The sequence below is a fragment of the Ambystoma mexicanum genome, chromosome 5q (assembly GCF_040938575.1).
Source record: "Ambystoma mexicanum isolate Mex_15411 chromosome 5q, UKY_AmexF1_1, whole genome shotgun sequence".
In the NCBI taxonomy this organism is placed as follows: Eukaryota; Metazoa; Chordata; class Amphibia; order Caudata; family Ambystomatidae; genus Ambystoma; species Ambystoma mexicanum.
Window position 1 is genome coordinate 916129468 of NC_090933.1, and position 24787 is coordinate 916154254.

Consider the following 24787-nt stretch of genomic DNA (forward strand, 5'->3'; position numbering starts at 1 on the left):
GAGAGAGATAGGCAGAACTTGGAGCCTACAGACACACACCAGCTACAAACCAGTGTGACCCAGGAACAAATTTAAGGTGGGAGGTCACCAGGGGGTTCAGGCAAAATGTCTGCCTGAGTGGAGAGGTCCGACCCCTACTTTGTAACTTTATAGGAGATATACTGATACGCTGCACCTGCATCCGTGCAAGAGGGATCCCATGAAAGCGCAAAGCCTCAGGAGCGTGTGGGTGCCTTGTAGGCTGGGGGAGCCTTCACCCTGATCCTGCTAATCGTGGCGAACTCCTGTGAAGACAGGCCTGTTGGCCGTGCGAGACAGTGCTCAGATCCCCTGGGGAGGATGAGCCGGGCTGAGCCGACTTATGTCGGGATTTGTGGCGGCGCTGGACCCGCAAGAACTGCACCTCTGTTGCGGGTGCAGTAGCTATCTTCACCTTGCCTGGAGGGCACGGCTTGCGGCGAGCCTATGATCCGCCCCCCCACCCGGGATGCCGGGTCGGGTGCGGTACAGCTGGTGGAGGCGTTGTCCCGCATTGCAGGAGGGACGGACCATAGGGAGACCGGGAGGTTCCCTGACCGGTGCACACAGCGGGGACTGCCCCCGCATGACCAGAATCGCAATGAGGAGCGGCCAGCCCTCCACGGGGGCGGCGGGCAGACTTGATCTGGGCCCTCCTGGTCATGGCCTGCCACAATAGGGAGGCTGTGACTGTGGGTCGGCTGGTGCTGGGACAGGGACTAGAGGAGAGGCCGCAGACCCGGGTGAGGGTGGCCCCCTGCGTTAAGTCCCACACACAAGACTTAATAGAAGTGGAGGTCTTTGGAGAGTGTGTTAACTTTGTGGAGTATGTTTCCAACCTGCAAGACCGGACAGTGAACTTTCTCCTAACTCTGCATGCCTGTTCACGGACACATCCCTTATAGGTAAAATATTGATCCTGCTCAGACAGCCAAGAAGCTACGTAGGCGCCCATCATACTGCAAGAGGTCAGGCAAGTTGCACAGCCCTGATTACAGCCCCAGTTGCAGACCACTCCCCAATAGTAGGAAGGAGAAGCCCCAGAAGAATACAGGTCCGCACTTCTCTGTTGTCTGGCGGGGGAGGGATGTATAACTTTTCTGACGCCCAGGACAAAGAGCTTTCACAGACCAACCCCGTGGTGTGGGCTTGGAGTGTTGGGCCCTCTCGGACTCTCCGAATCCGGGCCCAGTGACTGTGTGAAAAGTAGGTGGAGGCCTCAACCATAGTGACGGTTGCAGAGGAAGCCCGAGGCTCTCACCAGGAGTACCGCTCAGTGAGTGCGGGTGTAATGCATTGGCTGACCCCAAGGCAAGGTCACAGAAGCGGCAGAAGGGGGTACGTGGGACCGCCTTAGGGGGAGGCGAGTGGTCGCCCACCCCTGCAGGCATTGCCGGCCGGGGGAAAAAAAAAAGAAACTGAAGGGCCCTCATAATTGGAGATTGAGGGTTGGAACTTTGGTGCTATACCCTGTGTGCAGCTGGTACTACAGTGCGCATAAAAGGCCCAACCCAGGAACAGAAAATGGCTTCTCTGGTGGGACAGGGCCGTAGTTCAGGGGAGAAGGGGGCCGACCCGCTCAAGATCCTGCTTGGGAACCCGGCACCTTTGTCTGGAGGGGCGAGGAAGAACACTGGCCTAGACTACAGTTGCCTGCTTTGGTCCCTGCAGAGGAGGCTCTCGTGTCGGAAGCAACCCAAAGCGGGAGCGGAGCCGGAGACTCCCCAACTGTCACTTGGCGATTGCAAGGGGCATCGGTTACAGACACCTATGAGCTGGCAGGACACCTTTGCATGTTTCCACTACCAAGACACAGAAACCATGGCAGGGACCGGCGGAGGCTCTGGTCCCGCACCACCCCTGGCGGAGCTTTGTTCTATTAAGACGGACATACAGACCATCCTGGAGGAGATCAGAGGGATGAAGACTGACATGGGGGCAAAGCTGGCGGATCTCTAGGACACTTTTTCCTGCATCCTTTGTCTGAGCAGCAGGATAGCTTCGATATTGTCCAGGCTGTTAGGATTTATTTGACCAGAAATGAAATCCTTTTTTGTCTAATGCCCCTTTATACCTTTTGAGGTTTTGGCAAAGGAACAAAGCCTTCTGTAGGAACTCTTAAGCTGCTGGTTGAGACTAGAGATTTCTATAGTTTGAGGTATCGATGATCTCCGTTAAAATGGAGGGTTTGTCTACCTGGGGTATTGGGGCTTCTTGTGATGGATGCCAGGGAGTGGCAATGTCCGAAATATATTAAGCATCTTACATGGTCTAGTCGCAATACTTTTGTCTTGCATTACCGCTTAGAGGTGGGAAGTTGTCAATATGGCATATTTGATGAACATTCTCTTTTTCCTAGTGCTCTGTAATGGTCTTTCTATTAATACATACATTGTGCGGTTGTGTGTGTAGCAGTTTGTCTGCCTAGATTGATATGTTGAAGCTCGGACAGCGTGTTAACAGTTGATATTGTATTTATTTATTGGTGATTGATATGACAATCACAGAGGAAGAACTACTTTATGGCTCTAGGATAACGAGGGAAGAAGCGGAGGGTGGGAAGGGAATAAAGGTGAGATCGGAGTGTACAATGGGTAGTTGGGTTACAGCGACAGAACACATTGTGAGGCATTCCAGTTTCAAAGTACATGTGCAGGAAGATGTGATGAAATGGGGAGGGGAAGAAAAGATATAGACAAACGATTTACAGTAATATTTTTTATTTCAAGTTAGCGAAGTGCTGATTATGGACAGGCTATTTTGAAGGGAAATAAAAGGGGTGTTGAAGGGGGCAATTTCTGTCTCTGGTCCCTGGGCTTGTTGACCACTCCCTACCTTTCCTTTGGGCTACCCTCCTCCAGGCCCCCTTGCAGCCACCTGTCCTTGGCATGCTGTATATTCTTTTCACCATAATCTCCTTCCTGGTCCTCAATTCCTTCAATCTCCTCGATGGTCTGCAGTGTGCTTGTACTTCCTTACTCCCCCCCCCACTGGACTTCCCTCTTGGTCTTCGACTATCAGCTGCTCTCCCCAGGCCACCTCCTTTCTTGGTGTCAGTGGTTTTCCTCTCTCTTAAACGTGAGTGTATTTTTACCATGCACGTGTGTTCTTCCTCTCCTCAGCTTCTGGGTTGGGTCTCTCTTCCACCGCTAATGTCTGCTTGAACTCTGGGTTATCTCCCTCCCTAACCGCTGGGTATCTCCTCAACCTATGTGCTATCTCTCTCCAAACTCTGGGCTAGATATCTCCATAACCACTGAGGTATAGCCCTCCTCCATCTTCCTCTGATGTTCTTCTCTTCCTCACTACTCTCCTCCACTTAACATTCTCCTACTCTCTTTTCCCAGCCACCTCCACAACACTATCTTCTCCTCCAACATGCTCCTTTTTCTGGTTTCTGTTGCTCCAAACGCCCACACTACCCAGTTGTTCTGTGCTCTTATACTCTTCCGACTCCATCACAGGGTTTGTCTTGGAATGATGGGCTGATGGTTTGCAGAATCTAGACCACAGACTGGTGACTAGTGTGAGGTGTTTCTAGGGCGACATCACATATTGGTTAATTTCCTTGGACACGGCCACTTTCTCTCTACAGAGCGATGCTAGTCCTCAGCCATCCGCCATCTTAGATCTTCAGAGTCTGTGTAATCCTTGAGGCATCTCCTAGGGGTTGGCGGAGTCTGTGTGTTCTTGTTTGCAGCTTCCTGAAGCTTCATGGTAATGTACGGAAAACTGGAGCTCTTGAGATTACTTGTGCCTTCTTCAGCAAGCAAGTTGGCTTGTGCACAGGGCTCGGGAGCAACGACTTTAGAATCAAACTCCTGCCGGATGGGGCTCTTCGTTGGTACTTCCCCTCCCTGCCCGCACATCTCCGAAATTCTACCAGTGACTTCAACTATCTTAAAGGAGCCATGTTGATTTAGTTGGCCATGCTTGCGAAGCTCACAAGTGCATCTGGGGTAGACCACGGGATTACCCTCACACTGCTGCCAGAACCTGCATCACACAGCGGATAGCGGCCCCCCACTAATTGGTCACCCAAATACCCAACCTGTAGATCAGTTGTGTTAAAGACCAATGAGGTGGGTGTGGGGCTCTTTAAAAAGAGAGGCTGGGACTGTTTTTAATTGAAAATGTAAGCACTTCTGCTCAACAAGCTTTTTTAAAAAATTTATTTTTGAACTCTGGGGTGCCTTGACATAAAAAAAATGTCATTACATTGCCGATCTAGCACAAGGTTGGGCACTTCATCCCTCCAAAAAATGAAAATGCTATTCAGGGATCCCATTTTCTTAACCGATTTTTGTATATGGTTGATAGGGATATAGGCAAGGATAGTTACAGGAAATAAATGTGGAAGCGGGCAAGTCGCAATTCGACAGAAAAGTAACTAGCACTTTAGGCTTCCATATTTCTGGCAATTGGAAAGCTGTGTAAACAGTATCCACCCCGCTCAGCATCTGATGTTAAGGAGCCTGTGGATTACTGCGGTGAGTAACTTTGCATTAGTCACTTTAGTTATGTTGTGATTCATACCTTGCACCGCTTCCATTTTCGTGGTCTCCAGGCGCTCCGGCGGGTCCGAAAACGAAGCAGGACTTTGAGGGCTTAGTCGGATTGCCAGTCAAAATCACAACGGAGCTTTGATGTGCTGTTGGTAGCTTCAGTTCAGAAAAACCGGTCATTGTGTGCTGGGTTTGTTTTCAGAAACGCAAAACATTTTGGAACTGTGACATCTATCCCAAGCATAAAATTACATTTTGAAAGAAACTGCTTAAAAAAAAGGGCGCATGGGAAAAGTAAGTGCTACTACAGTTTTCTCAAACATCAAACACGTTTTGCCTGATGATTATAACAGCTTTGTTTTTTCTATTGTGAAGTTTCAATCTGACGTGTTGATGTGAGCATAGAAATGTAGATGTATTCCACCTGTTCCCACTAGCTGCTTGTGTGACACGTATCCCACCAGCGATGTTAACGGTTCCCTTTCTTTCATCTTCAAGCCACTGATCTGGTGCTGAGGAAGGTTATAAATTTCTCTGACTGCACGGTATGTCTGGACAAAAGAAACGCCAGTGGGAAAATCGAATTTTACCAGGACCCGCTTCTCTACAAATGCTCCTTCAGGACTCGCCTGCACTTCACCTATGACAACCTGAACTCCAAGATGCCATCATTAATTAAAGTAGGTTGACTGGCCGAGTGTTCAGTGTAGGGGATTGCTGGTCAGTCTCAAACGCACGGTGGATTTTGAAAATGTAATCGGAGCAACATGTCGGATTGTATAATATGCAGATTTCTCCATCTCATTAGTAATGTTATTTGTATAAATGTTATGAAAAAAATGCATCCTTTAGAATTGGAAAGATGAAAACACCACTCTTGCTGTCCTGGAAATGGTGGTAGACTGGAATCTGGATTGGGGAGGAGTGCTTTGAGTGATTCTGTTTTTTGACGTTTTCCTGTGAGCAGTTTGGGAGTAGCTCTTGGTTTTCTCCCAAACATAAACAGACATACTTTTTTAAGAAGCCACTTTTGGCAAATGTATTTAAACATTGTCAAGCAATGTGAATTTGTTTTCATTAAAACAAATGCCACATTCCACAGTTTGTCATGCTGCGCGAAAACAGTTCTTGGGAGGGAAAGGTTGTATGTGTTTACAAAAACAGGTGCCTTTTATGGTATACAGTATGGATGCAGGGTCTACACAATAAACGCATATAGCAGTGCTACCCCGAGGTCACGTTTGCTATCTTCGTGGTATGATTTACCAAATCTTGCTAGAACCACCTCTTTGCAAAACATTCTAGTGAGACTTGTCCCCTCTTGTGCAAAAGAGTGGTAACATCCGAAGCCCAAGTACTCGATGTAAGTAGAGTTCAACTGCTCGTATACCAAGATTTATTTATTTAAAATTGATGAAGAGCTAACTAATACCCAAAAGGGCGTCTTGGAAACATTAGCATAGACCTGTTTACTATTTAATCATTCACACGGTTTACTGTTGCTTCCTCCATAACTGAGACTGCAATGTACGTCGCTGACCAATGCAAGATTCTTTGAAGAACCTCTCCCAAGGAGCTGCGAGTTACTTGTGCTGCTTCCTCAGTCTTTCATTCCACTTTTTTTTAAGGAGACAGCGAATGGATCGGACTCCAGTGATATGTACTTGAAACAGCCTAAGTGAACATATTAGAAAGTAAGACGGTGAACAAGCCACATCCACCTCCTTACATATGTGTATGATCTTGTATTGTTCAAGACCCTTGAACAACACTCCGCTGCTATCCTGCTAGGTTGTGCTCTGAAAATACCAATGCAGGCATATTATTTTACCCCACCTCTTGCAAAAAAAAACATATCCTCAGAACAGAGTAAACAATGTATGAATATTTGTTTATTTTATATATTGTTTGTTTATTTATTATTTGTAGGGCGCCTGAAACCCTTAGGTAGCTGGGCGCACGCATATCAAGATTACTTAGAGCATGGCTACAGTTTGCAAGTTAGTTAGTTTAGTTACATACATTATATACAGTATATACATTATGTACAGTCGTTTGCATGAAGGGTGTGGCAAGGTGCATGGGTATCATCAGGGACACAGTTACACAGTAGCAGGAATTAAGTAGGGTGAGGACATGGCATAGGGAAGCACCATGGGTCTAAAGGTTGTTGCATCATAGCCATGTGCGGGTATTGTGTCTAAAACTGTTGTATGGCTGGTCCCTTCTTAGTTCAACTGGTAATGCGTTCCAATGCTGAGCTGCTTGTACAGGGAAGCTATTGCCTCCTGTTTTTTTCAGGCGGAATCGGGGTATTTGGAGGCAAAATGAGTTGGCTGTCCTGGTTGGTCGTGCAGAGGTTTCTCTTAATATTCTTTCCCTGAGGTATGGAGGGGCTGCATTGTTTAAACATTTGAAGGTTAATGTAACGATTTTAAAGATGATCCTATCAATAATCTTTAGCCAGTTGTAGTTTCCCCGTACATTCAAGATGTGCTCTCTGGTAGGGAGGTTCAGGGCCATTCTGAGCGCATTATTTTGAAGGGTTTTTAGTTTACTGATGATGTATTCATTTGCTCCTGCACACAGTGCGTTGCAGTAATCCAATTTTGATAAGATAAGGGCATTGGCTAGAATAATGCAGCTTGCTGGTGAAAGGAAGGGTCTGCATGCTTTAATAGGTTTTCCAGTATAGGCGGTGGATGAGGCCACGGAGTTCACTTGTTTTCTTAGGGACAACGTGGAGTCCAGATAGAAGCCAAGGATCTTCACTTTTTTGGCGACAGGGATTTTATTGCTGTCGATATTGAAGGTGCTGTAGTTGGAATCAAGTTTTTTTATGTTGTTTGGCGAGCCTAAGATAAGGATCTCTGTTTTTTCGTCATGACAGAGGCCATGGGTTGCCATCCATGCCTGAATGAGGATGTAAATCTCATTTACTAAAGCTGTATCCGCTGAGAAATTGCCCGAGAGGGGGATGAGGATCTGGGTGTCATCTGCATAATTTGTGTAGGTGACACCCAGTCTGTCCAATTTTAGTAAAGATATTGTACATGGTTGGCGAGAGACATGAGCCCTGGGGAACTCCACATGTTGTCTGGATTGGGTCTGCTGAATCTAGGGTAGAGAAGACTCACATACTTCTATTGTCGAGAAAGGATTGGACCCAGGTTATGGCTTCACTTGAGAAGTGGGCGGCTGAGGCTAGGTGTTTGCAGAGAACTGCGTGGTCCACTAAGTAAAAAGCCGCCAAAAGGTCGAGGAGGAGTAGCATAGCTGTGTTTCCTTTGTCGTTGAGTTCGTCAATTTGGGCTTTGAGATCTATAAGTGCAGTCTCTGTGCCGTGCTGAGGTCTGAACCTCGATTGTCGAGTGCCTAGAAGTTGGTTGGTCTCAAGGTATTTTTGGATTTGGAGATAGGCCACTCTGCCGATTATCTTCAAAAGGAATGGGACCGTAGTAATGGGCCTACAGTTAGTGGGGATGGAAGGGTCTAGAGTGTGCTTTTTAAGCAGGGGTAGAACCCAGGATTCTTTTAAACTACTTGGGACAGTGTTCGATGAAAAGGAGGCATTAATGAGTTTAGTGACAAAGGGAGCTAGGTCTCTAGCTGCATCCTTGATTATTTGGGCTGGGCAGTGGTCACCTTTGCAGTTGGATGGTTTTAATGAGGCAATGATTTTTTCAGTTTCGTGAATGGAAACGTTAGAGAATTTGAATGGTGTTAGGTTTGTTTATGGGAGAGGGAATGCTGGGAATTTCACTGAGTGGGAGCAAGGCTTTTTTTAATTGCAAGTTTAGATTTTAATGTTTTTATTTTGTTCGCGAGGGCATTTCGGATGTTAGTACACCATTGCTTGTCTTTGGGTACGTTATCCGGTGGAGGTATGGGAGATTCTAATTCTCGCAGGATCATGAATAGTGCCTTTGTGTTAGAACATGCTTTGGAAATTCTTTCATTATAGACTTCTTTTTTAGTTTGGATGATTGCTTTCTTATAGTTAGTAGCACAGAGTTTGAGTTTTAGTTTATTTTCAGCCGTAGGGGAGTGTTGCCATATAGTTTCTAGCTTTCTTTTTTCCATTCTCAGTTCTTTTAGGTGGGGAGTGAACCAGGTGTTGAGGTGGGTTTGTTGTTTACTTTTACAGTTCTTGAGTGGGGCAATGGTGTCAATGGCTTCGGCCATAGTGTAATTGTATAAGTTCACCATTATATCCGGGTCAGAGTTACTTGGCAAGGCGTTTATTGTTGGCAGGAGAAGAGTTAGGGTATTGTCAGGTGTGATGTTTTTCCTTGATCTGGTAGCTATAGAGGATACCATGATTTTTTCGTTATTGGCCATCTTATTAAGTGTTAAGCTGAAATCAATGAGAAAGTGGTCAGTCCAAGGTTGGGGTGTGATTTTGGTGATCGTAGTGGGGCAGTTAGAGGTGCCGACTCAGTCTAATATTCTCCCTTTGTCGTGGATAGAGGTGAGAACGTTTTGGGTGAGTCCATGTCCGTCAAGCATAGTGGCTATTGCTTGTGCTTGTTTGTCATCCGGGTCGTTAAGCCCTAAGTTAAGATCACCAAGGATCATTATCTGGGATGACTTTTTTGTATTGCTCACTAGGAGGCCACATAAGTCCTCTTCGAACGAGCCTAGGGGCCCTGGTGGCCTATATATGAGATAGATAGTTAATGTACGACATTGGGATATGGGTAGTTTTGCGGCCAGTAGTTCACAGGATTTTAGTGGGGGCAGCATTGATAGCCTTAGATCCAAGTTTGATTTGGCGATGATGGCTAAGCCACCTCCTCTGGCATTGGGATGGTTCAATCTTAATAGTTGGTACTCTTTAGGTATTGCTAGGGAAAGCGCGGGACCTGGTGCGTCATGTACCAGGTTTCTGTGACTGCTACAAAGTCAAGGTTATCTGAAGTTAGGATATCAGCTATTTCGGTGGCGTGGGGCACGACTGATGTAGCATTGATCAGTGCGCCTACTATTGTAGTTGTGTTAGGTAGGCATTTGGTGTTTGGAGTTACCAGGGTGGGTTCTTTCAATATGGTAATAGTAGGTATTTGTAGGTTTGCTTGCATAGAGTTCCTGGTAGGGTTTTTAGGGTTGGTGCGGCGGTTTACGTGAGCGTTGCTAGGTAGCTTAGGTTCATAGAGGGAGGAGAGTCTATCGCGAAGCCTATAGTTTCTATGAAGAGTGGGGCAGGGTGCATATTTAATTTGGTCCATCGTTACCACTATTACTTGTAGCAGCGGCAAGGGGACGTATGTCAGCAGAGTCGCACTGATATACATTCTGCTCCGGTTAATGAGGTTGTGCCATGTACTATGAAGGACAGATCAATAGGCTGAAAGTCCAGGATCACAGTGGGCTAGCGCAATGGGCAAATGATTATGCTGAGAGCATAAGTTCACAGAAAAGGCTAAGGCAATGGGCAAGTCGTTATGCTCAATCACAAATAGGCAATACAATATGCTAGGTGCACACATTTACCATGTACTAAAAGAATTAGGGTGTATGATATTCTAGGAGTACAAGTTCACAGTGGGCAATACAATATGCTAGGCGCACAAGTTCACCATGGACGCAAAGGCACGCAGTTTCTAGTGGTAGGCTAGTTCAAAGGCACAGTTAGTTCAGTGGCATACAATTGCTAGTGGTAGGCTAGTTCAAAGGCACCCAATTTCCAGTGGTAGGCTAGTTCAAAGGCACAGTTAGTTCAGTGGCATACAATTGCTAGTGGTAGGCTAGTTCAAAGGTACATAATTTGTATTGTTTACAATTGATATAATGCTGGGTAGTACATACATGCATGGGTCTGGCATGGATTCACATGCTCATGAATATTCCCCGTCGTCAGGCTGGGAATCCTCGGTAAAGAAAAAATCAGTATCAGTTTCGTTTCTGATCTGTCTTTCGTAGTAGTAACCAATCACTGATCTCTGCGTCATACTGACCACAGCCAATAACTGCCATCTCCCTAAGCCCAGCCTCTGGCAGCCATCTTCAGATTTTTACCGCACGTTCAAGTGTTGGGAGTCCTCGTGCTTAGCTCTCTAGCTTTTACTGCGTGTTTCGCGCTTTTTCAGGTGAATTTTCACATTTTTTCGGTTAATCGAGCCTCAAGCTCCACCGTTTCTACTCCCGTTAAAGGGTACCCGTTGCAGGATTTTCCTTCGCCCCTCAAGGGAGAAGATTTCGTCGAATCAACCTCTTGGAGGATTCCAGAAGATTCGCGGCCTACTTCGAGATGGCCCAGGACGCAAGTTCGTCACCCGGACCCAAGCTGTTTCGCAGCTGCCCTGGATGCAGGCTGCAGAATGTGTTTAAGGAGGACGAACATTCGCGATGCCTCTACTGTCTTCATGGGGACAAGACTCATGTAGAGAAGGACTGCCAGTTCTGCAAGAACTTGTCGGAGCGGACCATGAGGGACCGTCGATCTCGTCTCGCCAGCTGGTTGGAGAAAGGCTCAACGGGTGAGAAGAAGAAGAAAGGGTCCGAGCTGGCTTCTAAGTCCTGTGCGGGCGCCCCGGCAACAGGGGCCCAACACCAGGCCAAGCGCCGAGAGTCCGCTGGCTCCGGGAGCGCCGAAAGGTCAGGCTCTTCGGTCGGCAGGCAGGGCGCACCTTCCAGGCACGGTCAACCACGAGCCAGCGCTCCAGTTCGGGGAAGAGGAAGCCCGAGACCCCGGGTAAGCTTCGGGAGAAGCCCCATCCGATCTCGGGAGAGGGGGAGCGAGGCGTCGCCCCTCCCCTTAAGGAGAAGGCCCAGGACGCACCTAAGGTGGAGAAGGCCCCTACCCAGCAGGCAAAGGCCTCTATCGAGGTGATCGCGGCGACTCTGGCCAAGCCGGCAGAGACCCCGCCAGCGGAGACTGCCTCCGGGACTAGAGTTTCCCTGCCGCCAAGGAGGGAATCCTCTTTTCAGCCCCTCATCATGGCCACCATGATGGAACAAGGGGGGGGGGGGGGCACTGTAGCCTCCTCGAGCTCGGAGTCAGCCTCCGAGGAGGAACTGACCGAGGTCACGAGGAATCTCGAAGTACAATTCGAGAAGGTTCGGTCCCGCAAGGAAGATCCTCTGGAGATAACCGAGGAATACGACGATGGCGAGGAAGAGCAGCCTTCCCTTCCGGCGCAGCCGAAACCTAGGCCTCAGGATAGCTCGGCGGCCATTTTGTCTGCGATCCAGTCCTTATGCTCTGAGATGAGGACGAGATTACCACGGCCCAGGCCGGAGGACCTGCAACCTGGCCCGTCGGGAAGTCCTCAGAACAAACGACGGAGGACCCAACCCTCTCCTCCGCTCGCCCCCTTGAGGCCTGCAGTTCTATCCTCATCCTCCCACGAGTTGGGAGATGACGGTGCGGTGGGCTCGACGACGGGTTCTGAGGGCGATGGCGATGGCATGGGTCTCCAGTCGCACAGGCATCTCCGCCCGACGAGATTGGCTCATTCCACGGCATGATCGCCAGGGCGTCCAAATTGTTCCAGCTCTGCCCGGAGGAGCAGAAAAAGGAAGGTTTCCTCTATCAGCGCTGGGAGGCCAAGAGGAAGACTGTCATCGCGGTGCCTCTGATCGATGACATCTGGGAGGAGGGCCTGTCGGTACTCAAGAACCCCTCCACGTCACCAGCCAAACGGGACCGGTACGAGAAGAAGTACCGGGTCCACGAGACCGCTCCCCTGTGCCTCAGGTCCCAGCCAACGCCAGACTTGGTCGTCTCGGTGGCGGCGAAGAAGAAAGCGGCGGGGTCAGGAGCCTCAACGTCGAATTCCCCTCCGGATGGCGAGAGAAAGAAGTTGGACACCATGGTGCGAGGGGTCATTTCGTCGGCGGCGACGACGATCAAAGCGGCCAACGCCCTGGCGATCGTGGCCCGTTACGACAGGGAGCTCTGGTTTTAAGCTGGCCCCCATATTGGACTTCCTACCGGACGACAAGAGGTCCGAGGCCCTGGAAATACTTCAAGAAGGCGAGGTGGTGTCGGACCACGCCATAATGGTGGCAACCGATATTGCCGATACCGGGTTCCGCCAGCTGGGCAACAGAATTTGCCTACGACGACGGGGTTGGCTCCGGCCAACCGACTTCCGTCAGGACGTCCAGACCAGGGTGTTGGACATGCCGTTCAACGGCAGCAACTTGTTCGGGAAGGCGGTGGACGAATCCCTCCAACCCATAAAAACGGACACGGAGACGGCCCGCGCTCTAGGAGCCCTTCAGCAACGACGGCCCTTTTGGAGCTCTGGAGGCAGACGGGGGGGCCTCCAAGGGATCCAGCGGTGGCTCGTCCTACCGCCAGGCAGCATGCTCTTCGTCTCAGGAGGCCTACAGGGGTCGCGGCAAGCATGGAGCGCCTCGCCGCCGTCGGCAAGGTGGTCAGGGCGGCAAGGCCACCACCTCCAAGCAGGACTGAACCGGCCGTGGCCTCGGGCCCCCACCGAAGCACCCCGGTGGGAGGCCGGCTGACTAAGTTCGTCGGCGTGTGAAAGTCCATCTCCACCGATCGTGGGTGCTGGATACCCTGGCAAGAGGACACTCTATCGAATTCCTGAAGAAGTGCCCTCACATTCCACCTGTGGCCAGGAAGGAAAATCACATCCCGCAACTGCTGTTGGAAGTACGGGCGATGCTCAGGAAAGGCGCCATCGAGCCCGTCCCGAAGAGGCTCCGGGGTGTACTCAAGGTACTTCCTTGTCAGGAAGAAGACGGGCGGCTGGCGCCCCATCCTGGACCTTCGTCGTTTGAACAAATACATCAGGTCACAAAATTTCAGGATGGTCACCCTCCAGCACGTGCTGGGACAGCTGGAGGAAGGCGACTTCCTATCATCGCTGGACCTGGAGGATGCATACTTCCACGTTCCCATCCTCAGAAGTCACCGAAAGTTCCTCAGATTCGTCGTCCAGGGACGCCACTACCAATTCAGAGCACTGCTGTTCGGATTGAAGTCGGCCCCCAGGGTCTTTACCAAGTGCCTGGCACCTGTGGCGGCGCGGCTGCGTCTGCAGGGGATTCACGTCTACCCCTACCTGGACGACTGGCTCATCCGCTCAAGGACGAGGGAACTCGCCGTCGAACACACTGCGAGGACCGTCCAGCTACTCACAGACCTGGGATTCGCCATAAATTACCCAAAGTCCCACCTGGTGCCGTCGCAGGTGGCCCTGTTTCTGGGAGCGAAGCTCGATACAGTGAGGCGCCTGGCGGCACCGTCGGAAGAACGGACAAAGACCATTTTGGGCAAAGTGCAGCGCCTGCTAGCCACAGACGTGGCCAAGGTGAGGTCCATCAAGTCCCTCCTGGGGATGATGTCCTCTTGCATCTACCTGGTGCGCCTTTGCAGACTATGGATGCGCCCTCTTCAAGAATTTCTCGACGCCCGTTGGATGCAGGCGACGGGCACCTTCGAAGACAGGGTCTCCCTCAACGAGGTGTTCCGGTGGGCGATTCAGTGGTGGGGCGTTCGAGCGCACCTCACGGCGGGCAAGGACTTTCAGACGCTGGCGTACCAGGAGACGGTGACGACAGACGCTTCCCTGGAAGGTTGGGGCACCCACACCAGAGATCTCCACGCAAGAGGCCTCTGGCTCCCGGAGGAGAAGCTCCTGAACATCAACATCCTGGAACTCCGAGCCGTGTTCTGGGCTCTCAAATCGTTCCTCCCGTCGCTCAAGGGCAAGGTGGTGCGGATCTTCACGGACAACACCACGACAATGTTTTACATACGGAAGCAGGGAGGTACCAGATCCCCAGCCCTATCCAAGGAGGCACAGGATCTGTGGCACTGGGCGGTCGCCCAGGGGATGTTCCTGGTTCCCTTCCACCTGGCAGGAGAAAGAAACACCATCGCTGACTCGCTCAGCAGGGAACTGCGCGCGTGTCACGAGTGGGAGCTGCGCCAGGATCAGGTGGATCAACTCTTCCGATGATAGGGCTAACCCCAAATCGACCTTTTCACAACAGCGATGAACTCGAAGTGCCAGAGGTTCGACAGCAGGTTTCCCCAGCCGAGAATCATGGGCGATGCGTTCTTGTTCCCCTAGGACGGCCTATACCTGTATGCGTTCCCTCCGTTGCCGTTGCTGCTTCGACTCATCAACCAGCTCAAGAGGTCCCGGTGCAGGATGATCCTCGTCGCCCCGGCGTGGCCGAGGCAGATCTGGTTCCCGGACCTTCTGGACTTATCAACGTCCCCATCCATCAAGCTGTCAGCGGACGCGGATCTCCTCTCCAGAGAAGGAGGCGCCATCTTCCACCACGACCCGGCGTCGCTGAACCTGCAGGCTTGGCTCCTGCAGCGCTAGGGTTTGGAGGGTACGATATACCGGCCGACTGCAGAGAGGTTCTTGCAAAGGCCAGAACGTCCTCGACTCTCAAATGCTACGGTCACAAGTGGAAGAGGTTCTCTATCTGGTGCCGAGCACAGAAGATCAACCCCCTACGGATTACGGCCCCTCAGGTGCTGCCGTACCTGCTATCGCTGGCAAAGGCTGGGCTAGCCCATGCCTCCATTAAGATTCATCTGGCGGCGATCTCCAGATATACCAGAACCACAGGACGGACGTCCCTGTGGTCCCATCGACTGGTGATAGAGTTTATGAAAGGACTGTTCCGGTCGTTCCCGCCGGTGAAGGCCCCAGCCCCGGCGTGGGAACTTAACGTGGTGCTGACTAGGCTCATGGGGCCCCCATTCGAGCCGATGCACTCCGCACCGATGAAGTTTGTGTTGTGGAAGACTGCATTCCTGGTGGCCATTACCTCCGCACGACGAGTGGGAGAGATCCAGGCCCTATCCTGCAAAGCAACGTACTTGACTTTCCATGCCTCGAGGGTGGTGCTTAGGATGCACCCCTCCTTTATGCCCAAGGTGCCGTCGGACTTCCATCTTAACGAGCCCCTGGTGTTACCTGTTTTCTTCCCGTCTCCTTCGTCGCCGGCCGAGAGGACTTTGCACTCGCTGGATGTGGCTAGAGCGCTGAAGTTCTACGTGGACCGCTCAAAGAGTTTTCGGAGGACATCACAGCTGTTTGTGAACTTTGGACCTGTGAATCAAGGGAAGGCTTTCTCGAAGTCTTCTATTTCCAGATGGCTCTCCGGCTGCATCATGCACTGCCACCGGTTGGCTAACCGACCGCTGCCAGGCCGTCCGAGAGCCCATTCGACCAGAGCCATCGCTGCTACTACGGCGTTCCTATCTGGTGTGTCCCTGCTGGACATCTGCAGGGCTGCTACGTGGAGGTCGACGCACACCTTCACGAGATTCTACTGCGTCGATCGGGATTCCAGGGAGGAGTCCAGGGTCGGCCAAGTAGTGCTGCTTAACCTGTTCGCTTAAGGTGAGCCTGGTGAGGCGGTACGAGACGCTTAATGTTGAGTTGTTGTATTGCTTAATGTTGAGCCTGTTGCCACCTCCCGTGGTTGTGCATGTGTGTACTGCTATGTATTCTAATATTCATGAGCATGTGAATCCATGCTAGACCCCATGCTGGAGAAGGAACAAGTTACTTACATGTAACTGTTGTTCTCCAGCATGGGTCTGACATGGATTCACATGCGAACCCTCCCGCCTACCCCTCTGCGGCTCTTCACTTGGTCATACTGCCACTTCACGTGCTACCAAATCTGAAGATGGCTGCCAGAGGCGGGGCTTAGGGAGATGGCAGTCATTGGCTGTGGTCAGTATGATGCAGAGATCAGTGATTGGTTACTACTACGAAAGACAGATCAGAAACGAAACTGATACTGATTTTTTCTTTACTGAGGATTCCCAGCCTGACGACAGGGAATATTCATGAGCATGTGAATCCATGCCAGACCCATGCTGGATAACAACAGTTACAGGTAAGTAACTTGTTCCGTAGTGTGCTAAATTGCATGTATAATACATGTACCCACTGTTGGGCTGCAAGGTCGAGGAGGATCTCTGGGTGCAGTTGTCTCCAGAATAGCGTTTGATAGGAAAAGCATATAGTGGGATATGGTAGGACAGATACGGGGGCCAAATGCAGCTTAAATTCCTATTGTAAGGTATCAAAGGGCAAAAAGCTGTAAGCAGGAGCAAGAGTCACGAGAATAAGTTCGGCGGACGTTTCAGTACGGCGCCGGCATGGTGTAGACCGTTGCACTGAAATCAGCGGATGTAGTTTTGCTATAGTAGGAGAGGCTAACGGTGGATAATGCAAAGACTGACGGCAGAGGTAGAGTGGTGGGGCAAAACAGAGTCATACCTTATTATAGTAGCCCCCCAAAGAGTGTAGTAGCATCTCATAGCATTCCCAGGCGTTAACAGGGATAAATGGGGCCTTACTCTCGCTGCCCTTTTTTGCGAGAGGGCCGGCTTCCGCCTGCCAGCGGCGTTTGGGAATTTAACTACTGTCGTTGCTAAGCAACGAATAAACAAAACGCCGGGCGGCCATTTTGGAGGAATAACTCATCGTGGTTTTGGCTCACACGGCACACCAGATGGTAATTAAAATGCCTGAAAAGGCTGTCGGGGCAAGGGGGTTTAAATATTTCACGTAGAGCGTGCTCACCTGGAGTACAGGCACGGAAGACTGTGCTGGATGTAGCTGTTCCTGCAGCACGAGTGTCGGTGACACGGCTGCTCCAGCAGCTCCAGTATCGGGTTCATGGATGTTCCATCTGCGTTGCAGACAGCAGGCTTCTCGATACCGATGGAGGGGGTGAGAAGGGCTCGTGCCCTCTCAGTTGCTGTAGCTGAAGTGGGGTCATGGGCGCAGGGCAGGGGTAAACAGGGCCTTACTCTTGTGGGCCTTTCTTGCAGGAGAGCCGGCTTCCGCCTGCTGGCAGTGTTTGGGAATTTAACTACTGTCGTTGCAAGGCAACGAATAAACAAAATGCCAGACGGCCATTTTGGAGGAATTACTCCTCGTGGTTTCGGCTCACACGGCACACAATATGCTAAGTAAAATGCTGAAAAGGCTGTCGGGGCCCGGAGGGGGCTGAAATATTGCACGTAGTGCATGCTCACCTGAAGTACAGGCACGGAAGACTGTGCTGGAAGTAGCTGCTCCTGCAGCACGCGTGTCCGTGACACGGCTGCTCCGGCAGCTCCAGTATCAGGTTCATGGATGTTCCATCTGCGTCACAGACAGCAGGCTTCTCGATGCAGATGGAAGGGGTGAGCAGGGCTCCTGCCCTGTCAGTTGCTGTAGCAACTATATATATATATTCACTAGAAAAAGCTGTAAGGGGATGTTATGGTTAAGTTGCACTACTAAAAACCTATCAAATTCACTAAAAAAAACTTTGCTAACGGAACATTATGGTTGAAAGTAAAACCGAAAACCCCCAGAAATTTGCCAGTTATGGTAAACTAAGCAACCATAACTCGCGCCACCACTGTGCATTGCGAAGACTAACACCCAGGACATGAAAGATGACATCACAAATGTCATTGATGACATCACTGATGACATCACATGTGTATTTACTTTTCATGAATTTGGTGATGAGAAAACACCACTTTTTGAGTTTTCGCTGCCACATTCCATCCTGGCCTAATTAAAGCTCCTCTTTGGAAACAGTATTTCATAAGTATAACACAGGCATTGATGTCTTGTTTTGTATGCGTTACCGGCGATGTCCGCGTACACCAAAACATGAACAAAAGATGGCGGGGCAGCGAAGAAATGTGACGCACTTCACGCTGTTCCACAACCAATCAGTGAAAGCGCCACATGTCCGCGGACAATAACGCTACGGATTAGCCAATCGATTTCTTGTCCGCGGAGTGAACAGGGAAGTCTGACCGCAGAGCGGACATAGATATCACTAATTTTTTTAGACATACTTTTTGGTCATTTTAAAGAAAACTACTGGACAGATTGTCATCAAATTTACAAAAGCATGCTTTCGGGACCAAGCCCCTGCCCCTGCTGCAAATTTGGTGAACATCCATCCAGCGGTTTCACCTGTAGGCGTGCGCAAACTTTTTCCCCCATTCAGCCTATGGGAAAAAAGATGTTTTGGGACCCCCCCCCCCGTATAACTTTTTTCCCCCTAGACCAAACATCACCAAAAATTCAGAGTGCCCCATATACTTGTTTTGCAAAGTTTGGTGAAGATTCGTCCAGGGGTAGCGGAGTTATAGGCTGCCCAAAAAAGTGCTCTTCCTATGGAAAAAGCAACTTAACCATAACTACATGGCCACTACCGTGGCCGTGTAATATATAAGTACAAAAGAATCCTAGTCCGAATCTTCGTGTATGAATCGTCGGAATGGCAATACTTCCTTGTCTGATGATGATATTGATTTGTTCTTTACATGGCGCTTATGCCGAAGTGCTGTACATACTGCATATTTACATACATTAATCATCCCAACTGAAGTTGGTACTCATTTATTGACCTTGGAAGGATGAAGGGCTGAGTTTGCATTGCCAGGATTCGAGCCTGCAACCTGCATATCACACAGATCGCAGCAGTGAGCTCTCAACACGCTGAGCTATTGTATAGTCTATCTACCGTACCTGTCTAAGTATTTCTGGAGTGAAGGCGAGGTACGTGGAAAAGGCAAACCGTGAATTAGGTGATGCAGATCTTATCCCGAAGTAGATTTAATTCTAAAGGTTCTTCCCGTCAGTTCACCTCTGTAATGTCTCAAATTCTTTTTATGTTTTTCCAGCTGAGTTGGGTAATCGCCAAATTTAGACAAAGCTCTCCAGCTGTTACAAGGTCTGGCAGCCTGCAGATGTCCCTTATCGAAGGCAAGCACATATAAATAGGCTGCCATGAAACATAGGATCTCTCTGAGATGCTTGTTCTTTTGTTTTGCTATTGGGCAATCATTTCCTAGATCGTTTAACAGTCGGATCCACTCTGGCCGTGTTCTGAGAAGCAGTTGTACAACTATCAAAACATCCTTAAGCCAGTAGAAAATAACACAACAATCTTGATTTGGCAAGGTTTTAATGTAGCTTGACTGTTCTATCTGCCAAGGATGGCCGCCACTTTAACGTCTCTGGCAAAGCTTTGTCTTGCTCCTTGGTTTATCTGCCAATATTGTAAATATAACTGACAGGAATATGAAAATAACATCTGGAAGAATGACATACTTAACTTTTCTGAAACTTTCATGTTATAATGTAGTTTTGCCTTTTATACTAGGCCATATTGTTTCGAGTGAAGTTATTGAACACCTGTGACGCCCTTTTTCCAGCTATTTTTGTTGTCTTCTTTTTTCCATATTGTCAAAAAAGTGATATATCAATACTGTGATTTAGGATGCACAGATCGCACAAATCCTACATGAACTTCAACACCTTTATTTTACACATGGCCCCCAAGGCAGGGATCGGCAGACACATTGGTTGCTTGGATCGCGGGCTGACTCATATGAACCAAGCCCATGTTCTGAGCAAGCTCAAGGCTGCCTGCACCCGTCCAGCATTTTTCTTCCCTCTCCTCGTCGCTGCCCTTTCCCCGCCCTCCGCTGGTCCCACCCACTTAACTGTTGTTTATGAGGGGAGCAGTAGAGGGGGTTCTGAACGGCTTCTGGGCTTCAGTTCCTGGGAGGCCCAGTTCAGGGTCTCCAGATACACAGAACAAGGTGAGCCCTTTTTTCCCAAACTTCCACTCCAGGAAGATTCAGGGGGTCATTACAACCCAGGCGCTAATTGCGCCAACTTTACCACCATGGTGTAAACTATGTTTACACCATGATGGATGGCGGATTTACCGCCCCATTCCAAGGTGAGTGGGGCGGTAAATCCCCATTTCCCATTTTCCCTTCCCCATTCCCATTTTTGCCCCATAGGGCATAATGGGAGTGGGGAAGGCGCTAATTACGCCACCGTAAATTACGGTGGCGTAATTAGCATCATGGCAGGTTAGCGCCATGGATTTTAACGGCTGCTAAAAGCAGCCGTTAAAATCAGAATAGGCGTTAAGGGTTAACGACGGCGTTAAGGGTTAACGCCTGGGTCGTAATGAGGCCCATAGTCACCTACATGGGGCTCTTCACCTTCAATGAGCAAGATCCTGCTTCCAGTGCACAGGCAGAACAGATCCTTCTGAGTTGTAGAGTTTTCGGTGCAATTACAGCTATTTTGTCTTACCATGAGTGTGTCTAACCTGCGAAAAATGTCTGCTGGCTGTATAATTTGTGTTTTTTCCAAAATACATAGAAAGCATGGAAGTGGTGCGTTTTTGATTGAGGTGATCTACCCGACAGAGTAAGCAGAAGCTCAGTCAAGTACCCGACATCCAATTTTAATACACAGAGAAAGGATTGCAAACTTGGTCTCAAGAAGTTCTCTGTGCCAAGAGAAACCTCAATTCCCAGATATGCAAACATTATTTTTCCACCTTAAGAGGGAATCAGCATGGATTCCACTTGTTACCCTAAATTTAGAAATTCATTGATTTTTGCCAGTTCATCTTAGATCTGCATGCCTTCCGTATACCCTGTAGTCCTGGGCCTGAGAAACCAGGATTCTCAAAGTATACAAGCAAATTGTCGACTGTTAAAAACCCATGCCTTCCAACCCTTGAGGGCGAACAAAATCCTGTAAGCAGATGATCACTGTGAAGCCACTCCATCCAAGGTTCAATCATAAAGGTGAAATGCTTAAAACGGACACCCTTTACCTTATTTAATTTGTAACGCGCTATCCAAACAGGCCCGGAGGCATACAGGCACATACGATGATACCTAAAAGGAAAAATCAAAAATCCCCAGAAGTCAACACATAAAGGGGACCTCAAGTACCAATACAACTGCTTGATAGAGGGAGCTACTTAGAGGTACGGCTTAAGGTTCTTCTTAAATGTATCCAGAGATTTTTCCCTTCTGAGCTCAGGCGGGATTGAATTCCATAATTTGGGCGTTGCTGTTTGGAAAGCACACTTATTGGTTTTTGCCAGTTTAGCTCTGGGCACCATAAAGCGGTTAGGATTATCAGATCTCAGATTTTTAACCACGGGTTTCATGGTGATCCTTTCTGCAAGATACTGTGGGTTTGATCCTTCTAGACCTTTGTGGACTATGAGCATACAGAAGTGGATCCTGGCTTCCACTTGTAGCCACTGTAAGACCCCTCCTGACCTCGGAGACGTGATCCTGTTTTTTAAGTCCAACAATTGCATGGACAGCATCATTCTTAATAACCTGTAGTTTGTCGATTTCGCCTTTGACTGCCATCAGCAAGCTGCTACAATAGTCGAACTTGGAACATAATATAGCTCTAGCGATAGTCTCAGTGCTCTTGATGGAGAGGTATGGTCTTATATGAGACAGTAGTCTTATGTAATATGATGAAGCAGACACCAGATTACTTGCGTGCATTCTCATATTCAGATTTTGGTCAAGCTAGACTCAGAGTTTTAATCTTCCTTTTGGTAGGAATTTTACAATCTGCTATACAGAACTCCGAGTATTCACTACCTAACCTGGCAACTATGGGACTCGTACCTATGATCATCAGCTCAGTTTTGTCATTATTTCGGAGGATCCTCTTTCTCTCACCAGGCACCGAAAACCTGGAATGACCTACCTAAGAATATACGGAACACAACAAACCACCTAGCATTCTGGAAACTCCTCAAATCATGGCTCTTCACAGCGTAACCACAACAGCGATGCACTAGAATGCCCACCGATTAAAACGACGAAAATAACAACAATCTTGTCCACTCTCAAAATGGACAAACACTGAACCCAAAGAACCGACCACACGACAGACCACAACATATCATGGGAAATAGACACAAAAGGAGGTCTCCAGAGACTGATCACATACTCAGACGAAAGCCCTAAATGACTAATTCACTCCCCCCGGACATACCATATCCAAACCGGCAGACGAATTAGATCGAAAGTTTGAGAGGAGTCCGCTACACCAGCCCTAGCTCCCAAGGAGGAGAATAGACACCCAACCCACATTAATCAATCCATCAGCAATAGAACACCAACAGAGCTGGTTAGAATAGAATGGCAGGGAGCAATCAGAAATCTTACAGAGCACGTTAGAACAGCACAGGGAGCGCCCGACACAAACCAAACCCTGCCAGGCGTAACCCCTTTGCCCACCCTGATGAGATTGGGAGGATTGGCGAGTGCCACACTCGGAAAGATTTCCGAACTTCTGTTAAACTTCATACAACCGACTAACAAAAAACTCAGCATTTCTGCAGACTGATCTCACTCAAAAATCTCACACAACCATCTCTCGCAGAACAACCCGCACGCACTTCACAACACTGCAACAACACATAAACAACACCAACAGCACACGAGGACTGACATCGATCCAACACTCGCACCGAAGCTCAGCACCCGGTGTACACCGAGTTGAAGCCGCCAACAGAACACCACTCCTCTCACTATCCTACTCCCACTTCACCTACTAACCCATCCCACCTTCTCATTTGCAGATCTGCCAGAGTGCCTGGGGACCAACTCCGTTGGTGACGGTGCACGGTACAAATACCTTTAACATTTAACATTATTTAGTGCAAGTCCATCCTCCTCCATCCAATTTTGAATGGGATCCAAAATCTCCTGATCACCCGCGTTTCCTCTACATAATTGCCTGATAGAGGGATGATACACTGTGTATCGTCGGCATAATTAGAAAAGCAGATAACCGTACTCTGTAACAGTTGACAAAGGGGGAGCCGTGAAGATGTTCTACAATGAAGGAGATAAGCAGGCACCCTTTGGCACACCATAGGAGAGATGGACTGGGCAAGCTTCTGCCTCTTGACTGCAGACCCTAACCAATCTAACCCTACAGGAATGACTGAATCCATGCCACTGCATCTTTGTAAAAGTTGGCAACTTCCTTCAATCTATGCAGTAGGAGAGAGTGCTCCACCAAATCAAAAGCATATGCCTATCCTTCTGTATTTTACTTTTTATTCCCTCTAATTTCTTAAGCATGGCATCCTGAATAGAGGAACACCAGGCTTTGTCTTTGACTAACTTCTCAGAGGGGTTGTCCAAGGCTGTTTCCATTTCCTTCACAATTGTGAATAGTTGCTTAGGATCATGTTGTGCCTTCTCTTTTCCAGATTCAAAGGTATCACCGCTATTTTATATTTTTTGGCATTACAACTGTATAATAATGTGTCACTATCTAGTTGGGAGTGTTTAAGAACATAGAAGCTTTTCCTTTTACTGATTCTGAGGTACTTAGCTCAGGTGAAAACCATGGTTTACATTTCTTGGGTGCCACCAGTTTGGCTTTAAGAGGAGCTAGTGCATTCATGGCATTCTCCATCACCCTTTGATAGGATATGATAAGTTGTTCAACTGTGTGCAAGTTGGGGAAATTTTTTTTAATCAATAAAATCCATTCCTGCATATTCTCTCACTTCACTTTCCCTATACTTCTCGTGGTGATCCACGTTTTAGCATCTATTGGTGACTTTGTTTTATTGGGACAGTATATAGTAAATTGAATAAAAAAGTGGTCGGACCAGGGGCAGGGTGTAATCTTCGGTTTCCTTAATGGAATATTGTACGTCGCAATCCAGTCTATTTTGTTACCTCGTCACATTCCTCTAGTCATTGGAAGCTACGTTTGAGATGGCTGTTAACCAGCTAAGAGTCCAGACTAAACCCCATTTTGTGCAACACTGCCCACATGTAGCTGCATTCTTTCTTATTACATGCCTATGTGAGTCAAAGGAGGTCACGTCAGTGATGCTCAGTTTTTCCCCACATCATTGGCACTTGTCTGTGCAGGTTAACGATTATCAGTTTCAAGAACGTTATGTGGATTACATGTTGGTGAGATTAGTTTTGGAGAGGGTGCTTCCCTACATTAACCTGGGCTATCTTTGACATCCCCAATGGCTTCTTAAGTAGAGGCACCTGGTCGAGGCCCTTCAGTATCCTCTAATGATCTAGTTAAAGATATCCATAATGCAGTAATGCAATCCGTTACGTCTGATCAGTTTTTGAATATTTTAGCTTTAAAACTTTCAGACAATGGGGCCTGATGTCCCTGTTTCTCCCCAAGTTCCAACATCAGTGCCACAAGCAAATCCTCCCCCTCATAAGGTAGCGTGGGTAGAGAATGGATTTGACACTGAAGAGGATGAAATTCCTGTCCATTCCTCAAGACAGTTCCACTTGGTGATGTCTAAAGCCATGTAAGCCTTGGATTTGCTGTCTCCTGAAAAACCTGCTTCTTCAGGCTTCTTTTCAAGGCGCTCTACTATCACTCTAGGCAAGCCTTTTCTGGCATAGTGAACCTCTATAATAAGGCTATGTAAAACTGGTCGTG

The 24787-nt window shown here is 48.7% G+C and overlaps 1 protein-coding gene across 9 annotated transcripts in view; it reads left to right on the forward strand.

The window, feature by feature from the left end:
* VPS13B (vacuolar protein sorting 13 homolog B) overlaps window positions 1-24787 on the forward strand; it is a 3421660-nt gene that overhangs the window by 363109 nt on the left and 3033764 nt on the right. For all 9 annotated transcript variants that reach the window (XM_069621427.1, XM_069621422.1, XM_069621424.1 and 6 more), the window contains exon 6: window positions 5022-5203. In XM_069621427.1, the coding sequence (XP_069477528.1) occupies window positions 5022-5203 (182 nt within the window). The remainder of the gene's footprint in view (window positions 1-5021; window positions 5204-24787) is intronic.